The 23896-nt window shown below is 37.1% G+C and overlaps 1 protein-coding gene across 2 annotated transcripts in view; it reads right to left on the bottom strand.

Moving 5' to 3' along the window:
* Nucleotides 1–1106: 1106 nt before the first annotated feature.
* LOC113519406 (CCR4-NOT transcription complex subunit 1) overlaps nucleotides 1107–23896 on the bottom strand; it is a 33569-nt gene continuing 10779 nt past the window's right edge. Inside the window, exons 2-16 of one of the 2 annotated variants that reach the window (XM_026904502.3) lie at nucleotides 21793–22014; nucleotides 20983–21166; nucleotides 18407–20906; nucleotides 16861–18271; nucleotides 16137–16700; nucleotides 15344–15592; nucleotides 14662–14967; nucleotides 13641–14018; nucleotides 13108–13254; nucleotides 12714–12848; nucleotides 11992–12420; nucleotides 5181–5365; nucleotides 4256–4519; nucleotides 3312–3451; nucleotides 1107–2711 (exon numbers count right to left, since the gene is read on the bottom strand). In XM_026904502.3, the coding sequence (XP_026760303.2) occupies nucleotides 3373–3451; nucleotides 4256–4519; nucleotides 5181–5365; nucleotides 11992–12420; nucleotides 12714–12848; nucleotides 13108–13254; nucleotides 13641–14018; nucleotides 14662–14967; nucleotides 15344–15592; nucleotides 16137–16700; nucleotides 16861–18271; nucleotides 18407–20906; nucleotides 20983–21166; nucleotides 21793–22014 (7053 nt within the window). In that variant the 3' untranslated portion in view covers nucleotides 1107–2711; nucleotides 3312–3372. The remainder of the gene's footprint in view (nucleotides 2712–3311; nucleotides 3452–4255; nucleotides 4520–5180; nucleotides 5366–11991; nucleotides 12421–12713; nucleotides 12849–13107; nucleotides 13255–13640; nucleotides 14019–14661; nucleotides 14968–15343; nucleotides 15593–16136; nucleotides 16701–16860; nucleotides 18272–18406; nucleotides 20907–20982; nucleotides 21167–21792; nucleotides 22015–23896) is intronic. The other variant, XM_052896458.1, reaches the window with a different exon arrangement.

The raw sequence follows: 23896 nt of genomic DNA on the forward strand, positions 1-23896 counted from the left end.
CCGCCAGCGTATCCCGTTAGCGCAGGCGGGGCTACCATACCATTTTCACCCATCAAAAAAAAAACTCCCTAAGGGGAAGGTTTATGTTCAGCAGTGGAGAGTTAAAGTCTGATATGATGATGAATTAATAGGTTAATTATGAAATTAATATATAAAAAAGTATTATTCATACTGGCCATCGAAAGTAAGTTTTAGAATGACCCATAAATGAACTATATTTTTTTTTACAACACGGGGCAAACGAGCATGCGGCTCACCTGATGGTAAGTGACTGCGGTAGTCTATGCGCCTATGATCACCCACAACACCAGCGGCATTGCAGGTGTGCTGCCGGCCTTTTAAAAAGGAATATACTAATATATATCGAATGGAGACCATGCTACTGTTATCCCTGTCAATGAATATGTTCCAGGATTGTAAAAAAATAGGACTAGGAATCCCATTGTTAGCAATATACCCTGTTAGGTCTCTTTCTCTCTCTCGATCTCTTGATGGTCATCCCTTAGTAACTATCGTGGTCAATTCCAGATAAATTCCTCACGATAGTGTAATAGACTTGTGCCTTTTCATTCTCACCTATCATCCTTACCGATGCCCTGCCAACGTAGTTTTTTTTATACCACTGAGGTGGCAAACAAGCATACGGCCCACCTGATGGTAAGCGGTTACCGTAGCCTATGAATACCTGCAATACCAGAGGTATTACGCGCGCGTTGCCGACCCTGAAGAAACTTCTTTACCCCCCTTTTGAAGAACCCCATGCTGTAGGCTCTTTGAAAACCTCGGCAGGGAGGTCATTCCATAACCTGAGTGTATATTTCTAGCGTTGGCGGATCCACCACTTCATTATGACTCATGGAAAAATAGCCCTTGCACTGATTAGAAATAATATATTACTATTTGCAAAATAATTAAAAAAAAACATGTAATTTAAGGCAATGTGTAAAGTAAATGTTTTATATAAATCTGCAGTTTTTTTTTTTTTTATTTTAAGAAAAGCGATACAATTTGATATAGGAAGAATAAAATTAAAAAAAGTACCTCAGTGTATTATTTCATCATCATCATCATCACCTGTTCATAAAGGAGAAAGAAAACACCAAACATTGATGAAAAAATATTTTATTAAAACACAATTTTAAAAAATGGATTATTATACATTAGCTTAATGACAAATTTGTAGCGTAAACATTAATTCTATATGCCTAGATTACATTTGAAAATCCACTTTTAAAACTTTACAAGGGCATGCCATACAAAGTTTTATAATTCGTTACCATTATCAATTGCTAATCATTTATTATAATTTAATTCTACATATTAATTAATTAATTATTTTATAGTTATAATTATTATTTAATCTAATTAGCTTCATTAATCTGATTAAGATTCGTACACGGTAAGTCGGACACTAAAGAAGTACTAAGAATGGCAAGGTAGCGTTGACAAGTGTTGCCAATCCTCACCACGTATGCAATGTCGCTATGTATCGACCGATTACTGATCACATGGTTCGACGATATTGTCAACGGGACAGACTTGTTCAAGGAAACGTTGGCATTCATATGCAGCTTTTGAATGCTAGCGTACCGTTGGTTACGTCTATCGCTCGGCCACCCAGTATACAATTTTCACTCCGTATTTTGTACTTCTTGAAAGCCATTTCTACCGTAATTCCACTAATACAATAAATCAAAGACACGTCAGTTACAAATTTGTTAATTAATAAAATACAGCACAGCATAGTGGCACTGTTTACAGGTATGGGAACGTAACGGAATATGGAGGTAAGGTTTTTCAAACATAAGACTCGTGGCGTGTCTCACCATTTCACTGACACGTCAAGATCGTTTGAATATTGTAAATTGTCCGTGGCCGGTGCGCGCGCTGTGTGGACTCGCTACTAACTACTACATTTCTTTCAACCTATCAATACGAATTACAGCCGATGGTAGTTTATCATTTGTCATAAAGAATAAAACATGCAATTAATGTCTTAATATAATTAATGGATAATTTTAAGAATTAAAAATTCTGTACAATATATAATTTAAATTATTCATTCATTATCATTAATTATAGGATACGCTGTTTAAAATCAATTGTGAATATTAAAAATTCAGACATCACAACACATAATGAGACAACATAAATTATTCAATTGAATATGTAAAACATGTTTTGCTCTAGAATGAAACTGTACAATGTGCTTTAAATTTTCACGGCAGTTGAACGCCGTATAAATAAATAAATAGGAGTAAAATTTTTATAATCACAAAATTATGTCAGTTTTAATTTATTTTATTTTATTTTTTCTTCAAATAATAATAATTAAAAAACAAAAATCATACATGCAGAAAATGATCGGTTTAAAACATATTAGTACAATTTATTTCTAACAAGCCAAATAGTGGCCGTAGCGTAACAGGCGCATTGGCGACGCGACGGCTCGCGGGCGTGATTAATATAAAACTACTTTTCAGTATTGCTAATTTGCAGTCTGGCGCCCCGCCACGGTCCGCCCGGCCTAATTACGCCACGCCTACACCGTCAATATTGTTAAAATTATTGGTATTTGCTTTCACCGAATTATTTCACAGCACAGCACTATTACTTTTTGAACAGTTTATTCCATTGTAGGGCGTGTTTGGGTGGTTGGGATGAAGTAGATGGCTGAGGAGCTTCACCTTGTTGCACCTCAGATTGGAAGCCTGTGGAAAACATAACATATTAATGACGAATCACAAATAGTAATATTGTGTGGTTAAAGTAATTATACAAAGTATGTGCGCTCCCCGCATAGAATGGTCCCCCCTTCATTTCTCGAAGGTATCTTAGGGGGGACTAAGGGAACTCAATGATTGAGAGATGCGTAGCAGCATCTCTCGTAAAACGTCACCAAAGGTCGTCTGCGGTTGTCAACCTGCTTGCCAAGTGTGGCAAATACTGGAACCTCTAACTCCCTTTTGAAGAACCCCATATTGTAGTCTCTTGGAAAAACCTTGACAAGGAGCTTGTTCCATAACCTGAGCGTTCTTGGAAGAAAACGTTTCTGAAATCGCGTTGCAAGCGACCATCTAGGCTCTAGGTTATGGGGCTGAACTCCCTGTGGATGGCGAACGATGGAGCTGTACGATGGTAGAAAGTGGCCGTGGGCATTATATTGATCTTTAGAATAAAGATTTGGCTATGATATCACATTGATGTTTTGATTTTAGACAAATAAGACCACAGAATCTACTTCAATTTGTCTGCAAGTATACTCTATCTACTGGGAAGTTTTTAATGTTTCATTACAACTAGAAACTTACCTTTCTCGACAAAGCTTTTGAAAATATGCTTATGCCGGACTGACTCCCAATTGGCGCGGCGCTACTCGGCTATTTCGCGTTCCCCCCCGCCAGCTCCTGACTTGTCGACGATGCACGACCTTGCGACAGACTCGAAAAGCCTGCAAAGGAAACTCCACTGTTTACATTGACACCAGAGGGCGCTACTCTTCACGCACAATTTATATATATATTTATGCGACTTGGAATTCACTTTATGACACCCACAGCACCCACCGTGCATTGTTATTCCTAAGGACTCTTGGTACTGCGGCCCTGTACCCTGTAATTTCACTTCCATATCCCATATTTTAAAGGTATGAATAATAATGTTCTTCTTCTCGAGTATCTATTTTCCATGTGTCATATCTGAATAATATCTCATTAGGGAAAGAAAATTGAAATTTTAACAAGATAAAAGTCTAATTGGAAGACCAAATTTCTGTAATACACTAAAAAAGTCATACTTCACAGAAAATAATTAGATAATATAATTTATTTTTAAAATATTCTAAAATCGAATATTTACTCCAGATGGATGATCTTCAACAAGTGTGACTCCTGTCCAAATTCGATGAAACCTTTCAACTATTAGTTCCTACTTGGAGTTCCCAGAGAAGCCAATGTCTACGAAATATAGAAGAAAACATATTATATTAAATGCTTTATGGAGACATTAACCTTTTTGAAAACTCAAAACCATAAGTCATTAGAAGCCATTGTAACTAGACAGTAATCATACTTGTACAATATCAACTAAATTAAATTTATTTTATCACAATACGAATCCAAAAACATCATCTATAAGAACTTATTGATAATAGTTTAAATTCCATGTTACAGTTAAGATATACATACAAGTATATAAACACTTTTGGAAAAACCCAGGCTTCTTGCAGCAAAAAATATTAATTCAAAAAACTCACTTCTTAATCTCCGGCGCACAGTGTACAAACTCGTGAGACCAAAACTTGTAGATGGGGTTCTTGATCAGCTCGATGAACGTGATCAGCAGACCCCACGGGTGGGGCCGATTCACGATCAGCCTCTCAAGCAGCATCCGCGTGATTTGCTCTTGGACAGCCTCCGAATTCGCTTCCGCAAACAAATAGAGGAGGCAGCAAGAAAAATAGTGCGTATGACTGTTGGGGTAACGGAGCTGGTTCGCTATTGCGTTCAAGAACAGATATCTGGAATAAACATTTCTCTTTATAGGCATACTGTTATTTTGTATAAATTACAATTAAGTACTAACAAAGGTATTGCTTTGCCATGTGGCCCTCGAATAGAATGGGGCTCCCCTTCCTTTCCCCTGGGTGTAGTAAGAGGGGACTAAAGGAGTGCGAGGAAAGAAAGAGGTAAAATATCTATGTACAATTTATTTAACCTACTTGATGGAAAAGAAAGTAATGATGTTGATAAGTGGTTATGAGATGAATATGTACAATGTTTATTTACAGACGCCACAATATATTTGTGAGGGGGGAAGGGATTGTTAGCAATGAAGTTTAACAGCCCCATTGCTAACAAATATGCCTTATAAGGTCGACCTCCACGTGGTTTCCCCTGGAAACCATCGTGAACAATTCATATTGAATTCGTCACGATGGGCTATCTGGCCTGCTTCATCCTCACCTATCATCCTTCACTGGTGCCCCGCCGGCGTATACCAATAGCGCGGGTGGGGTTACCATTTCATTGTCATGCATTAATATATATATATATATATATTTTTTTTTTGTGTATTAGATTAGTATTAAATTGTATGGGTGTTAACCGTATGCGTGACCTATGTATTAAATTGATCAATACATTATTCATTCCGTCCTCTCATATTAACAATCAACTTACCTTCCCTCATAGTCGAAATCGACGGTGAAGTTCTGGAAGATGTCCATGTGTGACGAGTGTGCGATCGTTGACATGTTCGGTGTCTGCCCCTTGGAACGGATGTGTGCTATGGCTTGAGTGCCCACATACAGCACGACTGCATTCATCAACTGACTGTTGTACCTTCGGCCGGGCTCATTCAACACCTAAATCAATTATTATACATTTTTAGTAATGGTGGACCAGAGCTACTTATATATTTGGAGGACAGAAAGGTTGGCTAGTAATGGACAAATAGAGGATTTATTTTATTTATTATTATTTCTCACCACAAACAATTAAGGACTTAATTATATGTATAACTTGCAAAACGTTTTAACAACATCATTTGTGGGAGCTGGTGCCTGTACTAGGTAATAAACCTGTATTACAAGTCACTAGGACCCTTATCTCGAACAGAACAAATTATACACATGAAAACTATCACAAAAAAAGGTGATGGTGAGTACATAAAAAAGAAAATTCTGATACAGTGCATATACAAGAGAAATAGCTTTCGATAAACCTTTAAAATAAAAACAAATTATATATGCTAGGGTTAATAAGAATGCATTAAAATATAGGCAAAAAATGTGTGACACGAGTTACATATATATATTCTTTATTGCACTTGTAAGATACATATAAAATAATCTATTTATACATGTTGTGAGCAAGGGTGGACTTATCTCTGACAGAGATCTCTTCCAGTCAACCCAGTACAGTGAGAAAGCATTTATGTTATAGAATGCATGTTATGTATGTGTATTTGTATCTGAACGTGTGACTATATATGAGTTCGTTCCTTGTGTGTGTCAATGTATGTATGATGTATGTGCGCATGTGTGATTGTGTGTGTGTGTGTGTGCGTATATATCTTAGATTTAAAAGATCTTCTGTTTTATCATAATTTTGTTTTTGAAGCAAATTTTTAACTGATGTTTTACACTTGGAATAAGTTAGAGCATATATAGAAATTAGATTATGCAATTTATTTTACAGAAAGGGGGCAAGATAAGAGAAAAATCTTTGACTGGAAGATTTCTTACAAACAGTACTTTTAATTACAAGATGATTACGCTTTATCATAAAAGGATCGAAATTAGTCAGTTTGTGTTGCTTCAAAACTACTGATAGAATAAATAATTGTCTAACAGTAAGACCAATTGAGATTTTATACAATTCTTCTGTGGGACATAATAGTGGTTTAAAACAACAGACTTTAAGTACAGCTCTGTGCGCGTAAAATTTTTATGAAGTGTGATTTGGTAGCACCACCCCAAATAGAGATGCCATAGTTCAAAATGGATTGACTTAATGTAAAATAAACCAACCGGATTATGTGTGTATCAGCAGAAAGACGCAATTGTTAAAATATATAGATAAGTTTACGTAATCTAATAGAAAGGATTTCAATATACGGTTTAAAAGATAGATTTTGATCTAAAGTTATACCAAGATATTTAATTGAACTCGTGCTATCCAAGTAGAATACCCTGGGAACCGAAGAAGACCCGTCATACCCCTCGTTGGCAACAATTTTATATTTATTTGGTGGTGGTTGAGTAGAATTCCGTATTGTAAAAGTCATGAATTTAGTTTTATTAAGGTCAACAAATTATCAGTAAGCCACCTACAAACACAGTTAAATCCTTTCTGAGCTATCTCAAAGGCACCGGACCAGTTACTAGATGTAAACACTAATACAGTATTATCTACATAAGATAAAAATCTACCATATTCGAGTTTTAGGTCACACAAATTATTAATGTAAATAAAAAATAAGCTTGGACCCAGTATGCTCCCCTGAGGAACTCCATTAGTAACAGATTGGTAGGAACTAGTAAGAATGCCAATTTTTACACATTGAGAACGACCCATAAGGTAGAATCTAAACAAGGATAGTTGCGCATCTCGTATACCAATTATTTTGAGATTATCAACTAATAAAGGTATTGAAACGGTATCAAATGCTTTAGCCAAATCAAGGTATATTGCTAAACATTTTTTATTATCGTCAAGACCTGCAACCACATGATCAACCAATTCATGAATGGCATCACTGGAAGAAACATATTTTCTGAAACCAAATTGGTTCGGAAATAAGATATTCTTAGACACAAGATAACTTGTCAATCTAGAATTTATAATACGTTCTAAAATTTTGGACATGGAAGTAAGTATTTTCCGTTTTATATATTGGATGATAAATAGCTTTTTTTAAAACGTCGGGAAAAATACCGGATTTTAAACTGAGGTTGCAAATATGAGTAAACAATGAAATGATAATATCTTTATATTTTTTTAGTAGTCCTACAGAAATGCCATCCCATCCAGTTGCACAGTTATTGCGAAGAGAGTCAATGAGTCGAGCCACCTCGAGTTCATCAGTTTCAACCAGTACAAAGGAATTTAGGGTAGCCGATTCATATCTATTTCTATTTGCTTTACTTGAAGTGCAAGATGTTTCTGCTAATTTCTTTCCAGTGTTAGCAAAGAATTGGTTAACATTATCTATGCTGTCTTGAGGATTGTTTTGAGAGTAAAGTAGGTCAGTTGCTATAGAATTGATTTTATTGATATTGACGATATTCTTCACAACATTCCATACTTGCTTGATGTTGTTTCCAGCCTTCCGAAGCTCTTATTTTTCATATGTTATTTTAGCATTTTTTATTATAGTGTTACAAAAATTACGATACCTTTTATAAGCGACTCGTAATATAGCATTATCAGGCGTTTTTCTTAGTTTCATATGTAGGCGATCTCTATTGCGCATGCATTTTAACATACCAGGAGTAATCCAAGGTTGAATAACATTTCGTCTACGAGAAGAGATACTTAGCTTAGTATTATTAAATAAGGCTAATTGGATTTGTTTAATTAAATATGAAGCTGCTGTATTTGGATCATTAGTGGAATATATTGGAGTAAAATCTATTTTTAGAGCACCTTTGCATTGATGTAATTGATTGTGAACTACCGATTCTAGGACCATAGAGAGAATGGGAAGAATGGATATGGGACGGAATTAGAAGAAGCTGGTCGGATTCGGAGTTTTGGGAAGTGGAATAATAAAGGCCTTTTTCCACTGTATCTGTAATTTATATTGCGTGTGATTACGGGCAATATCTCATCCAACACCGGTAGAACCATATCAAGGCTTGTCACTGCCAATGGCTTTGGTAGATATGAAACAGATAATTTTTCTGACAGCATCTGTGGACACCATACGGAAAGTAAATGAAGGGCAATCAGGCACTTCGGTATCAAAAAGATATGAAAGAGAGTTGGCCTTAGCAGAATTACTTAAAGAGGGAAGAGTAGAGAAGTGAGTATATAAACCATTAAGGTCCAAGTTATTAAGAGATTGAATAGAGGATTTGCCTATGCATAAAAATAAAAGAAATTTCCAAACTTGCGGTTGGGAGAGGTTTTGAATGGTAAAATGGATATAGTGGCGTTTGGCATCCCTACACATTCTGTTGCATGTGTTACGTAGTTTCTTATAAGCCTCGAAATTAATCTGAGACCTGTCGCGCTTATACCGGGCCTTTGCTCTATCACGCTTAGCCATAGTTTTTCTAATTACTGGGGATAGCCAGGGAGCTGGTTCATGCCTAATACGAACGGGACGAATTGGAGCATGAGTATCGTACAGTTTTAGTAATTCCAGATTTAGGATATCCACCATTACGTCAACGCTATCAGCAGAGAGCAAACTCGACCAATCAATGTGCCTTACGTCCTCTCTCAAACGACCCAGATCCATATGCCGAAAATCACGAAGCAGACGAACTTTGCCCTTAGTCTTAGGAGGGCGTACCCTATATGAAAGATATAATAGATCCTGGTGAGAAAAAGGAGAACACATTTGCCCCTGAGAAATAGCCATATTAGGATGAGAAACAATAAGGGAAGGTTAACTATTAGGGAAATAATATGTCGGATTTGGCAATGTCAGTATTTGAAGATTTAGCGCAGTAGTTAAAGTCTTAAGTTTACTTGCTCTGTTGTCATTCCTCAACAGACAAGTATTTATATCTCCCATAAGAATGACATGATCATACTTAGTCAAAAATTTTTCCAGTATATGCTCTAAGGTGCCAAAGTAATCAGTCTTGTTGGAAGGACAATACAAAACACCAAGTAGGATTTTTTTATGGTGAATCTTCAAAGAAAGAAACAAGTAATCGAGAGAACCAATATATCCTGGCTGAGATGCACAAACCACATCCGCAGTAATGCGATTGCGAAGATAGATCCCTACTCCATCTCCGCCTGTAAGAATCCGATCGTTGCAAGAGTTTGTATTCCGGAATGGCCCAACTGACAGATGGTAGAGAGGGTTTCAACCATGTTTCGGATACAAGTATACAATCAACTATGCCAGCGCTGAAGGATGTGAGAATATCAGGGTAATGAGCTATAATACTCTCAGCATTAATATGCACTAGGGAAAGGAATTTGGAATGGTCAGTAAAAGGAATAAGCAATTTATTTTCAAGAGGGTCACTATCAGATAATGAATAGTCATGACTAGAAGCAGTATCAAATTCATCAGAGGAAGAGCAAGAAAAATAATGTATTAAAATAACAATATATTTAAATCAAATTAAAAAACATATAAGTGTACTCTTTACTGTGTTTACTAATGGGGAAATATAGTAAAAAAAAACAACGATTTTATTAAATATATTTATTTTGAAAAAACATTTGGTAACATGTAAACAGCCAAATATTAAAATAAAACCGATTGTAGGCACCCAATGTGATTTATAACCCCGGTATCAAATTTAGGGTTAAACCTTCTTCCTTACGAAGCAGTACTTTACCGTTGTGAACTCGGCAGCACTTAAACTTTCCTGCCCTCACCAATTCTCCGCCCAGTAAGTGTAGTCTCCTAGTTTTTGGTGGAAGATGTTCATAGACGTATATAATTTGCTGCTTATCATTCAGCAATAGAAAGGAAGTGTTAATTTTTTCTTTATTTTGTGAGTTGAAGGCACGAACAGTCTTTATTATTCGATTTTTTAAAATAATAGAATTAAGGGTAACCAGAATAGGTGTGATGCCGGCTTTGCCCAAGTTAGATATACGACGAATGTAAAAAATGGCTGTAGAATCTATATTGACCCCCACCCAAAATATCCTGAGTTTCCTCAGTAACAATAGGTACATTTCGTATTTCTTCTAGGATGTTTAAGCTAGATTTTCGCAATAGTTCTTCATTTTGGACTTCCAGTTGTCTGATACGTTGCTCATATGACTGGGATGTAAGTTCCAAATGTTAAATTTTTAACTTGACTTCTTCATAGTTTTCCGATGAAGAACATATAGATCTTTCTATCTCAGCATTAGTTTTCTGGACATCCAAGATTTGACGATTTACTTCTTGTAACGATGATATAAATATATAACAAAAATCTTGATTCGAAAGCTGTGACCAACTAAGTAGTAATGTAATAAAGTAATGAGCCGCCAGACGAGCAGTGGACAGAAACCGAGCGATGAATCATTCACCTTGGTTGTTATTCATGAAGGACACACGATTACTATCAAGACACACTTTAAATGTTTTATTTTTAACTGTTTACAAGTTTTGATAAATTTTTTTCCACTGTATGCAATAAAGCACCATCCACTTTAATGTGATATACAAACTTTATTATGGTAAACTTTTAGATATTAGTGTTACAGAGCACAATAAACACAACGGCGTTCCGATGGTAGATTAACAGCTCCATGGTTTAAAATAATACCTTACTAACCGTCTGCAATAAGAATTGTATCGTAATAGAGTCGCTTTAAGATGCGATCATGTATTTAAATACCCAACTAGTTCTACACATTCCGTTTCATACATTACGAAAAAACTGACCACGTCCATATTTCATTGTTAGCCCGCAAGTTCAAACTGATAACGTAGACGGGTCACCGTTCTATCCATCTTCAATTTAAAAATAAATATTATTATTTAACTAAACTATGTACCCATTGCACGTCTACTGTGTCCCTAATGCGTTTCTATTACCGATGTGTAAGGTGCTAAATTTAATGAGTACAAAGCAGATTTCGAAAAAATCAGATTTATATATATATCAGATATATATCCCCGCTAAGAAAAAGAAGCGAACTTCATTCTGTAAGGGGATTACACGCTTAAAAATGTGAAAGGAATTTGTAAAATAAAATAAGTATCAAATTATTACTTCATTTATTAAAAAATAAATAAATAAAAACCTTTAAAAAAAGTAACAAAATAATAAAAAAAAAAACAAGCACGAATTTTTATAATTATTATTTTTAGGAGATTGCCATTTTGGGAAACAATCTAAATTATTTTGAATTGAAGTTTTTCGCTACGTGTTGCCAGAGTAAATATTAATCTCCAAAATTTTTAGATCAGAAGACAGGAAAAAATCAATTGATATATATCCGTTGATATATATCGGCGAATCCTGGTACAAAGGCACCATATCAAGTAATCAATACAATAGAATCCCCTATTAGCCCAAACAGCCGCTGCCGGCAACATGACCGTATCGACACTATTTGCCCACCGCACACTTTTCCAATGTTTTATTGTATTGCCCCCTCCCTCATCTTAATTTGCCACCTGTCATGAATTAAAAATTGCTATATTTCTAATCATTTATCCCTCATCAATTTTCTCCAGATCTTCTACTGCCCTAAAAGGGGGCGTGATCCCTCAGATTGAGAACTTATGACTCAGATAGAGGGGTAAAATTACAGACAACTTTGTTAAGTATAAAACAATTGTTATAATTACCTGCATATGGCTGCGCAGTTCCGACAGGAAAGTGACTGGCGCACGAGCTTTGAGGTACGCGTCTAAATCCTTCTTGAACTGCGACGATGGCAGTATTGTGGCATAGTTGATCACAGCACGCGGCGGCAGTGTGATTTCAGCAAGGAGGTCCACCTTGAGGTTCGGTGTGAAGGGATCCGGGAGACGCATATTCCTCGGGAAAGCAGAGAGGATGAGGTTCCTCATTTGTATGCAGTTGGGTGGTATTTCGTCGCAGAATCCATAGTGGTAATCACAGAGAAACTCGGGGAAATCGTGCAGTAAAACGAGCAGCACTTTGAGGGTGCCTTTGTACAGCATCATGACTGGCGCAGCCAATTCCGTGTTCCGGAGGAATGGATCCAAGTATTTGAACAGGTCGATCAGCAGCGTGGAGTACATTCCCCAACCCTGCACAACAAAAAACATAATTATAAACTGAAGTAATAGTGAACAGTATTTAAATTCAAACGCTAAAAGAAGGATACTATCGTTTTTCCGTATTTTCATGTATTTGACATGCAACTAGAGTACGAATTTTACAATTTCTCTTTTACAATGGTTCGTGCTATTTCTCTCGCGTGTTACATATAACATGCAGTTTAAGAGTGAATCCCCAGCGTAGTGCTGCATTGGTCATCGGGTGTAAAATAATTTTCTTCTTTAAAATGCTAATGCTTATGATTAGGCCAGTTTATACATACCTTTTGTTGAGGTGTGACGGCCAACACCCTGTTGATAAAAGCACGATGCGCAACCAGTTCAAGCCAGGCGTAACAGAATCCGGACGCGTTGCTGGGCCGAATTATGCGGAGAGTGTGACAGAATGCAGTTAGAACCTATACATAATTATCCTGGTCATAAAAATATACTATAATCATCAAAGTGTGGCAACAAACAAATTATCTGCCAATTTTCTGATAGCTAACTAAAACACCAATAATAGAACAAGTTGTACATAAATTTACAAATTTGCACTTACTTCTTTTGCTTTAGAAGTTAGTGAATATTTATTTATCATCAAAATCGTAATTTTTAATAAGAATTTAATTGTATGTATGTACAACTAGTAAGGTGTATGAAAAAGGACGTTGTTACCTGATAATTCATGGATTCTAAAACAGGCTCCGCCATATTCATGTCGAGAAACAGGATTAGAAGAAGTCGATGGTAAGGTAGTTGTTGGAAGTTGGTGCCTTGTTCCTCGTGGTCCATAAGGAGCCACCCAGCGATAATGCCAAGGATCTGAAAGTTGTATACAATTAAATACAATATTGTAAGGTTGAATCACCACCTTCACCACCACCAAAAAAAAAAGATAACCAAGTTGGCAATTGTGTTGTAGGATTTTAATGCTCTGTTCCCTAATCATATCTTAGTAGCCGCTTTGCTAGCAATATCTAATCGATCTCCACCTAGTTTTCGTCACGATAGGCCAACTCACCTGCTTTCATCCACACCTATTAACTCTCACTGGTTTCCTGCCAGCATATTCCAATAGCGCAGATGGGGTTACCATTTTCAAATAATAAAAAAAAATTGTTCTCACTACAGTCTGAAATAGAGAACATTAGCAATTTACATGCAATAGTTTTTCGTTTATGCGAGAGAAATTTAAATGGACAACTCACTTTATTCAAGAGGTTCAGTTTGGGTGTAGGGTTGCCATTATCTGCAGTGTTCTTGATGAGTAGTGAAACGAGTTTGATGAAGGAATCGCACATTCCGTAATATTTGTCCTTCTTGGACGGCGTCTGTGGTGGATTGAGCCTCTCCTCGTTCAGCTGCTGGTACACATTCTCGATGCACATCTGTGTGGCAATCCTGAAGAATCGCGTGATCATATCGTCCGATTTCAATATGCCGTTCATATTCATCCGATGAGCGTATAAATTGAAATTCTGCGCGATCTCAAGTTCTGTCAATGGGTTGAGTAAGTTCGTTCTCCATTCGCGTAGAAGATTCTCGGTTTTCTCTTGTAAACCGGGTGGGTCGTCAAAATCGCGAGCCTGTAAATAATAAATTTATTAAATTGCGCCTCACATTTGTAAGTTATGACATTGTTCTCTATTGTACCATATGGTCATAGTCGTACGATACTGATGGTAATATATATATATTACAATACGGACGAAGTACAATATGGACGATATATATATATATATATATATATATATATATATATATTATATATATATATATATTATTTGTCAGATCTGTCAGTATTTTACGATTATGACGATATGTTCACCATAATAGCAACAATCCATAAATGCCTCAAAATACTCCATAACCGATTATAATCTTAAAGGGAACACAAAAATAATATCAACTAATACAAAAATCGTCTTCAAGAGTACCTTTAAGAGTACACTCATGTTTTTTGTAGCGAAACAGCTGTGTTTACATGATTGAGATTCGGTTTGAAGAGTAGGACATGACATGGCAGTTAAATTAGAGGTTACAGAGACAAAATATCATAATAATTAGGAATGGCAACACATTAATGGTACCAAATGTATTACAGTGCATTCCGTGATGTCATACTAGTGTTCACAGGTGTACAGGCGATTGTTGCCACATTCCTTCAAGTTCATCAAAAAATTACTTATGAGTAATGATTATTAATACAATATAGAAGGCCATACTTACACGCACTGACATGATACCCGAATGGATGTGCGCCGTCGGCCCAAGAGGGGACCTCTCGCCCAAATAAGCACTAGGATCCTGGTTAACCCTCAGCATTTCGATCAGCGTGCCGAGCCCTTCGGGCGGCGGTTGCCTCGAGTGTGTCATGATGCGTACAAGCATGTCGGTCGTGTGGTACAGGTCTGACTCGTTGACATACATATTGTTTCTATCGTCGACAAGGTACAACTGCACTAGTTGCATAGCAAACGCCACAGCCATGTAATTGTTACCGTTGTCCATCATATGCGCGAGAGCAATGTCGTACTGTGGAGAGGAAAATTTACTATCAAATAGATGTGCCTGGAGTTTGGTTCGCGTGAGTCGGTACACTATACCGTGAACTATATTTCATACAAATTCGTTTAGCCATTTAAGCATGATTGAGTTAAAAAAAAAAAAACTCACTTAAATATCTAACTAAAATTATAAATATTTCATGAATCCTGATGGTTGTAGATTCAATTCCTGTATAATACAAACATTTGGATTTATGATCATATTTATTGGTATTTATCTATGCATTTCCTATGTATGTCTGTCAGCTATCTGCTTAATTTGGGACTAGTTGGTACAGAGTGTTATGTTCAAGAGATACTTATTATTATTTCAAGCAGTTGTACATTAACTAATATAAATATACCTGGTGTAAATTGATTAAATGATTCCTGATAAGGCAGTCAACAGCTTCTATGTTGTATCTGAGGTCTTCCCTGCACTCTGTAAGGCAACAGGTTATCTGCTTGGTAGTCCATACGTGGCCATAAACTCGGCCATCTTCTAAGAGCTTCAGGACGCGAAGGTGGATATCACGGTAGCGTGTCATTATTTCCACTTGGTCGCTGTTCGCGCCTGGCTGGACGACGTGACCGTCAAGTAAACCTTCCACAGCCTGAAAAAATATTAAAGAATGTACAAACAGTATTATATACAATGAAGCTAGAAAGGTTAATTGTATATATTTCTTTTTTTTTATTATTTTTTTTTTTCAGTGGTATCTCGCAGCTCACCTTTGGCCACAACAGAATATCAGTGTTTTGCTCTTTTTAGGGTGAAGCAAAAAGCTGAGTTGTGGCCATTTTGTACTACTGTGACACACGCATGAAGAAAAAAAAAATGTTACTAATTTTATGCATTCTGATTTTGTTTTTTTTTTTTTTAATTTTTTGTACATGTATCTTTATCTTTTTTCCTTTGCATTTGTGTCTTTTGCTGTTTGTGTGCTGTCAGTCATGTAAATAAATTATTTATCTATCTATATAATACTGAAAAGAACGTAATGTTCGAAGGATGGACATAAGTGACCCACTTAGAAAATCACAATCCGCATGGTAACTATTGGTGAAACTCCCTTTTGAATGGATGGTTCAGCAGTGGATAGTAGAGGCCTGATATGATGATGATGATGACTTGAAAATTGACCCCATTATATTTACCTTTTGTAATAGAGTACAGCCAGATACAATGTCGCGGTTCCTTCTCGCCATGAATAGACATTCCAACAATGAGTGCATATTTCCAGCTTGCACGGTTAGGGACGCCACACCAACGGAGCTACCCAAAAACATTTCGGCGGCACTGATCAGACCTGTCATCTCATCAGCGCCATAAACTTGACTTGGGTTTATAACTTGACTGAAAGTCAACTGGGGCAATTGCTCTTGTGCTGACGGCTTGGGAATAAACATGCCAGCGTCTCGGACAGGCATGAAGCCTGGTATGTTACATGCAAATTCTTCATATACAGCAATTTGCATGTCTGTCGGTCCGCTCACCCGTAAACGGACCCGTTCTGCGATTCTCTCGGTTTGGTAGGTTAGAACGACGGGATCGTAATACCGTCTCCCCTCCTGCCTAGCTATCTTTCTAATCTCGTAATCGTTCAATAATCTTTTGTCGAGTTCGGGTAGAGCTTTTTCGACTGCTGTCTTCTGGATAAACGCGCATGCGAGTTCCATATTCTCTGTTGCTAAAACCGCTGCTGCGCTTTCGATGATTTCCTGAAATGTATTTGTTATTTATTAAAATGCGAGTTTCAAGGAAAGACAAACGCCTACGTGTGTTTCAAGAGAAACCTTTGACGATCGAACAATGACGCGTGGAACAAAGATATCTCCTGACCACTTTGGCATGTTACAAAGGTCGTAATTACAAACATACCTGTTGAGGCGTTGAAGGCATTAGCGCCGTGACAAACGCGTTCTTTAAATTAGTGCTAATGGTGCTAATGATTTGTTCCCGACAGGTAATCATAGCCATGCCAGCGGTCAAATTTCTCATCATATGATGCGCGCAGGTACGCATTCTAACCTCATCAGGGTCTAGTGCAAAATCCTTTCTGATTATTTGTTCGCAAGTGGTCAGTGCGTATTTAATCGATCTGTCCACTACAGGGTGAATCCATTCTTGAATCGACCTCTCAATTGCAGGCTTGACATATTGTTTCAAATGTGGGTAGTTTTGGAACAGAATAATGTGTGGGTTGAAGCATATTTTTTGACCAAAGGCTGAAGTCGAGGACACGTTGACGTCTAGATAGCTAAATCTAGGCTCTGGTAATCCTAATACACCCATCATGCTGGGGTCGGCAGCAACGAGGCCACTGGTGGGCGTCGCGGCGGTCGCCGAGAGCTCGTCTGCTGGCAACATTGGCGGTTGTGCCATCATTTGCATTTGCGGTGCAGCCAACACAGTCTGGGGAACCAAGGCGTTCGATGTTTCTTTATTTGGCTTAGGTTGCGACAACTGAAACTCTATCAAGCGAAGTTTATCAGGATCTTTCAAGTATAAGGACGGTTTCAGATCTGAAATATCTAAGCTGAGGTTTTTACATAGAACTTCTATTTCAAATTTCAAGTTCAATTTTAAATCTTGCTCTTGATGAAGTTCGGCAAGAACGTTCATTAGCGCCATCGTCCAAGGATTGGGCGGCTTGAATACGACGCTTTTTGCGCAAGACTCCAACACTTTCGCCACGAATGGTACCACATAAAGCAATTCTTGTTGGCCCTTGTGATATGCTTCTAACAATAAAGCTTTAAGATCCAGATCTATATGTAAAATGGGTTGGTTGCGAGCTAAAGTCAGCATTCCAAGCCAGTGACCAAGATTTTTAAGTAGCGTACGATCAGAAAAATTTGCAATACCTTTATCTGACCGTAAAAGCACCCTGATGTTACGATACGTTTCCTTAGTGACCATTTTGTTGATATCTCGAATTTTAAGAACGTCAAGAAAATTGGAATACAGCGCGTGGAAATTTAATTCGATGGACGCGCGCTTCATGACCAGATATTGAGACAGCCACGGATAGTATTCTTCAGTGATTATTTCCTTGAGTTCTTCACATTTAGTTTGGAGGTTGAGTTGACTGAGGTTATTGAAAATGAAGGCCGTTTTGTCTTGTATAGCCTCTGGTGGAGAATTTATTTTCTCCTCTCTGTCGGTTGCAGTTAATAGGGTGTCGATATTGGTTGCATTTGCTATAGATGGTCGGCTCCCCAGGCCCCCAGCAGCACAATTCGTTACTTTCGATATCGCTGAAATCGACGAATGTGCACATACAACGGCCCTAAAAAAACATAATTATTATTACTAAATTATTAAGTTAAATATGACGGAGATTCAAAATATGATATTATCATTAGTACCATTATGAATGTTCTAATTATTTTATTTAAAACTTAATATACAAACTAAAACATACCTGTAGGGCGCCGAAACAGTTACGACAGCAGTTTGATTCAATACTGCAGAACTAGTTGGTAACACCGGTCCTTGAGGCTTAGTTGGTGGTTCTTGACTTTGTAGGCCATATTCAATATATTCAATAAGATGTGGGGGGAATTCACTAAAATGTGGTATAGCTCTGACATGCTCACAATATTTATGATAATCTTTAAGACGCGACTTAAATCGGTCTAGAGCAGCAATACCAAAGTAATACATTTTAGAGCCCTCCGGTTTTCTCAGGGCGTCAAGTACGAAACGCAAAGCTAAACCTAACGAAACGTAACTTGGAACAAGCCCCTTTTCGATTATACCTCCAAATAATTGGGCAGTAATATGCAACTCTTTGTCTGGATACTGAGGGAAAAATTTGTATTCTTCAAAGAGGTTACGCAGCATACAGGAAAATACTTCACGTTCTCTTTTGTTTGGAGAGTCCTGAAATTTTTTTAACATCTCCAATACCTCATCTATAGACAGAGTTGGATGTGGTGGGTGATTATATATCCTTTGAAAATATCCATTAGCCTCATCCTCTATCTCCTTTGTAACATTATGCATTATTTCCGGGAAATGTATTGGATCCGGAATACGCGGTTTATCCATAGCGGGTGCTGGGGCCATTCTAGCCAGCGCGCCCATATTGGCAACATTCGAATTGTGTTGCAAAGGCATCATCGCAAAAGGACTATTTGGACCCGCTCCCATCAAACGAGATGGTGATCCTGGCGTGGTTACTAATGGTCCGAGAGTTCCTGGCATAGCAAATGTAGTGTTGGCCGGAGCTCCCAAATTCATGTTAGCAACATTTGTAGTTAGACTGGTGATAGATTCAACATGCGGAGTAAATAACTGCCCACCTAATCCAGCTGGGTTGAAAGGCGTTTCTATTAATCTGGTATGTGGACGAGCAATACCAGCAATGCTTTGTCTTTTGCTGATTAACATCGGTTGACAGTTTGTGACAACATTGTATATAGCTTCTTGTAATTCGGGTTGCACATTTGGAATGCACAACTGCAAACAAGTTAACATCGTGCTTACTGTCTCATTAGGAAGTTGAGCGGCTTTCGGTAATTGTTCGTCCGGTTTACCGAGAACTTGAGGGCATCTTCGCTGTAAAAATTTCACCATAGCCGATACGAATATCTCACCATGGTCTCTAATCTTGTCCGTTAACCATTTGTCAAGTTTAAGGTACTCTCTCCGCGACGCTAAACAGGCTAGATCGATAACAAAAGGAAATGATTGCACATTCAGCAATAATGACAGTGCTTTAAGATCTTGTGCTACATCCAATATTCTAGATAATTTAGATTGATCACTCTCACCACGTATATACCAATCCGCCATAGCATGCATGATAATAGGTTTTATGTTTGGATTTTGCGTATGCCAGGCATGATGTAAAATAGTTCCTGAATTAGGATGATTGCCTAAGAAGATTGGTATAAGCATTGTCAACAATTCTTGTCTAAATGGAGTAACTGGTGGCGGTATCTGTAATAATGCAAGTAGCAATATGTCGGGACAATGTTGTAGTGGGAACTTGAACAGTTCAAGAACTTGCATATAGTACCCACGTTCAGAGGTGTGAAGAAGAAGTTCAACCAAATACAAGCAGCGCCATGTAGCTATTTCTTTATTGTCAGTTTCTGGAGGAGACTTGAGGAGATCAATTTGAACTGGATGGAATGGATGATCAGCAAAACAGAATATGTCCGGATGTTTGATGATAATGCTGATTAGGCTCATTTGTCCTTCTAAATTAGTCCATCGTCGACAGAGGTAATCCACAGGGAATATATTAGAGGGATATCCTGCGCTCTGAAGTCCAAGACGAAGAATAGTGAACAATAAACTTAGGGCCTGTCTATCAGGCACTAAAAATTCTGGGTGATCAAGTTGCAATATTACTTCCTTCCAATTCAAATTAGAGGCGAGTTCTTTGAGAGTTTGAACAAAAACTTCAGCATTCCATGACTCTCCGTGGCCATGACACAAACCATCCTTCTTCGCTTCATGGCTCATCCAAAAGTTGCCTGGCGTTTGTATCTGGGGACCATCTTGGACCGTAGTATGGTATCTGATCATCACGGATATCATCCTGGCAACGTCCATAGCTGTCGGCTCTCTTGCACCAAAGTTTAGCATGTTGTTCTTGCATTCTTCTACAGAAGAAGTGAATGAGTAACCGATATCCCTGATGACCTCTGCTAATGAGTTGTCCATCATTGCTGCTGTCATATCATCAGTTGTTGTCATTTCCTCTAGCGGTGTCTTTGTGTCGTCAGGGTACAGAAGTGGCGCTAAAACGATTGGCACTACTTCGCGTCGAAAGTCTACTCGTAACCGTAATAGGAATAAGTCTTTCGTCACAGTCGCTAGTGCCTGATGAGCTAAACTTGTTAGTAAGGTTTGTAGTACTTCAGGGCTGCATTCCTGAAGACCTGCTCGTTCCGCTTGATGTCCACGTTCTGCAATAATTAAACGCAAAAGTTACTTAATCATTCTCGATCTACAATACTATCATCTACTGATTACTTGTCTCACCTGCGTCCAAGTAGCACTGCACGAGATCAAGAAATCTCTTTTTCAGATGTTGCTTTGCCAATGATACGATTTCTGGTTTCGAGGAGGACTTTCTCAAAATTAAAGAAAAGGCAACATCTTCAGCAGTGGTTAATCTTAGTAATCTTGACAACCGATTCAGTAATGTATTAGTGGGTTTTAAAATCTGAAAATAATAGCGCGAAAGGTCTATATAGTAAACTACTAAAAAGAAAATTGCTTGCAAAGCGACACGAAGGTACTTCTACGTATTGCCCATTACATTCGAGATTCCAAACAATCTTTGATTCCTAATCATTATAATTATGTATATAAACATTTATTTAAAAAAAAACTATTAGTACCTACATCTGTATGATGTCTGTTATGTCCGTGTGTTTATGAAAATCCATGGCCTCCAGGCCAGCTGCAGTTAACAAAATATTTTACAAAAATCTTACACCAATCTTAAATATTTATATTATTATAACTATTTAGTATATTAATGATATTTCTTGTTAGTATTATTTTACATATAATACATAAAAGTACATATAGACTTTATTTCAAATAATAGTACATACCAAATTATTAAAATGCATTGTTAAAATAAAAATAATGAACTGGAAAAGATGAATGTGATGATTTCGTTGACGTAAATATAAAAAAAATAATAATAATAATAAAAATAGGACATACAGACAACACCACTGGCGTCACATTCGAATAATGGGCAACCAAAAAGAACCTAATACAAATTTTTACGTAAGTTGCTACACTACACTCTAAACACTAAACTATTTAGTCACTTACCCTTTGCAAAGTCCGATTAGGTTGATCTACTGCACGACAAATTACTGTTGATTTGGCCGGATGATTGAGTAGCGAGCCTAGGTGCTGCGACAGTAGAGATGCGTATATATTGTTACTGGGGCTTGAACTTGGCCGGTCACTGTCCCAAGATGCCTTAGCTGCCTCAGTCAGCAAGCACCTTAGGAGTTGATTTTCTGCTTCCAGTCCATAGATGCTGACAAGCTGTTGAAGAAATTAAAACGGAATAAATAAAAAAGGGAATGAAATGTAAAGTAAAATTACACAGTATGGAAGTATATCACCTCGTCCTCAAAAAAGGCAATGCATAAGGTACCATAAATTTTAATACATATAATTAAAATACAAAATTACCTCACCTCACACAATCTGTGTTCATGGGACCATTGCTACCATTTTTTATAAAGACGATCGTATACTTGAACCCCATTCTAAATTAGGGGGAAAGGGATTGTTAGCAATGAGGTCTACTAACCCCATTTCTGCCAATCAAATCAGATCAGGTCGACCACGCAGTTCCCCCTAAAAATCATAGTGGTTAAGTTTTAAATTTGTCACGGTGGGCTAACTGACCTGCTTTCATCCCCACCTGTCATCACTCACTGATGTCTCGTCAGTGTATACCGATAGTACAGGCGAGGTTACCATTCCATTTTCAGCGATAAAGCTATGCTAAGTTGCATTGAAATTGGTACATGTATGTATGTTATGTACATATGTAAATTTCATTACGGTTACTTTTATTTAGCACACCCATATCACGTATTATAGACAATTATATACGTATATATCTGACATCTCAAACTAGAAAGTTCAAAAGTAGCAAATAACAGCAGGCTTGTACTGTCGGGATTAAACCATTCAAAAACCCTAACAAGATTATTTTCAGAAAACCACTCAAAGAAATTAACTTTTTTAAGTAAATACAACATTTGTGTATTAACAAGGGCTCTCAATGGACACTGTAAATTAAATAACACAGGCTTGTGCTCAAAAACCGTTTGCAGACTCTGTTATGACAAGGAAGAAACGCCTTAGTACATAATTTGTGGCTGCAGCCCAATCAGCACAAAAGATACATCTCCTTTGAACAATATACCTACTACATGCTGAAGAGATAAAACAGCATCGCTACTAAGAACATCTTAAAATCCACTATCACTATCACTGACAAGAATTACCAGCGAACTTTAAAAACGGCCAACACAATAGATCACAGAGGTGGCAGGTGTCCAGAACTTTCTGCCTAACAATTGAGTTGAGTAATTGACTTAGAATTACTCAATAGTAATAATAAACCGTAAACGCAACTTTAAGATGGGTCGGTCACTAAACAAACTTAGACACGAAATCCTAGATGTCGCTATAATCGAGACTTGTGGTTTTTGTTGATCATTTTGTAATTGCTAATTTGGGGCAAAAATTTTACATTGGCAAGCGATTTCATTTACTTTTTACCGATACAGTAATCATTTAGTATATAATTAGTCTTTATTACCTTGTATTGTACCACTTTGTAAAAACACATACTAGCAAGAAATACTGGGACAGTTGCAATATTTATTTCTGGATTATAATTTGCACATTATTTGTCACTCCACATTTATAAAGATTAAAAAAAAAAATATACCCACCAATTTAGGAATGTTACTCCAAATTATATTTAATTACAATATAATTAACAAAAACCACACAAGTCTCAATTCCAACGTCATCAAGTATTTCTTGTTTAAATTTCTTTAGTGACCATCTTACCAATGACCTTAATATTGGTGCTATTACGTTACCTAAAGTATAATTTAGCACAGTGTTTTTTAATCTTTTTCATGACGCGACCCCTTATTATGTAAAAATATCTTGCGACCCCCTACTGTCCACGGTTTCAAATGTGTATGAATTTTATTATAGTACAATTATGAAATCCGTATAGCATTACCAGCCATATACCCTATCACGTCGACCTTCACACGGTTTCCTCCAATGACCGAACAAACAAAAATACATATACATATATACACGTAAACATGAATACCAGTAAAGTAACGAAAATTTATAATAAACGTAAATTTATAAATGTATTATTTTA

This window comes from Galleria mellonella, unplaced genomic scaffold (assembly GCF_026898425.1).
Source record: "Galleria mellonella isolate WM207_F2 unplaced genomic scaffold, CSIRO_AGI_GalMel_v1 utg33, whole genome shotgun sequence".
Lineage (NCBI taxonomy): Eukaryota > Metazoa > Arthropoda > Insecta > Lepidoptera > Pyralidae > Galleria > Galleria mellonella.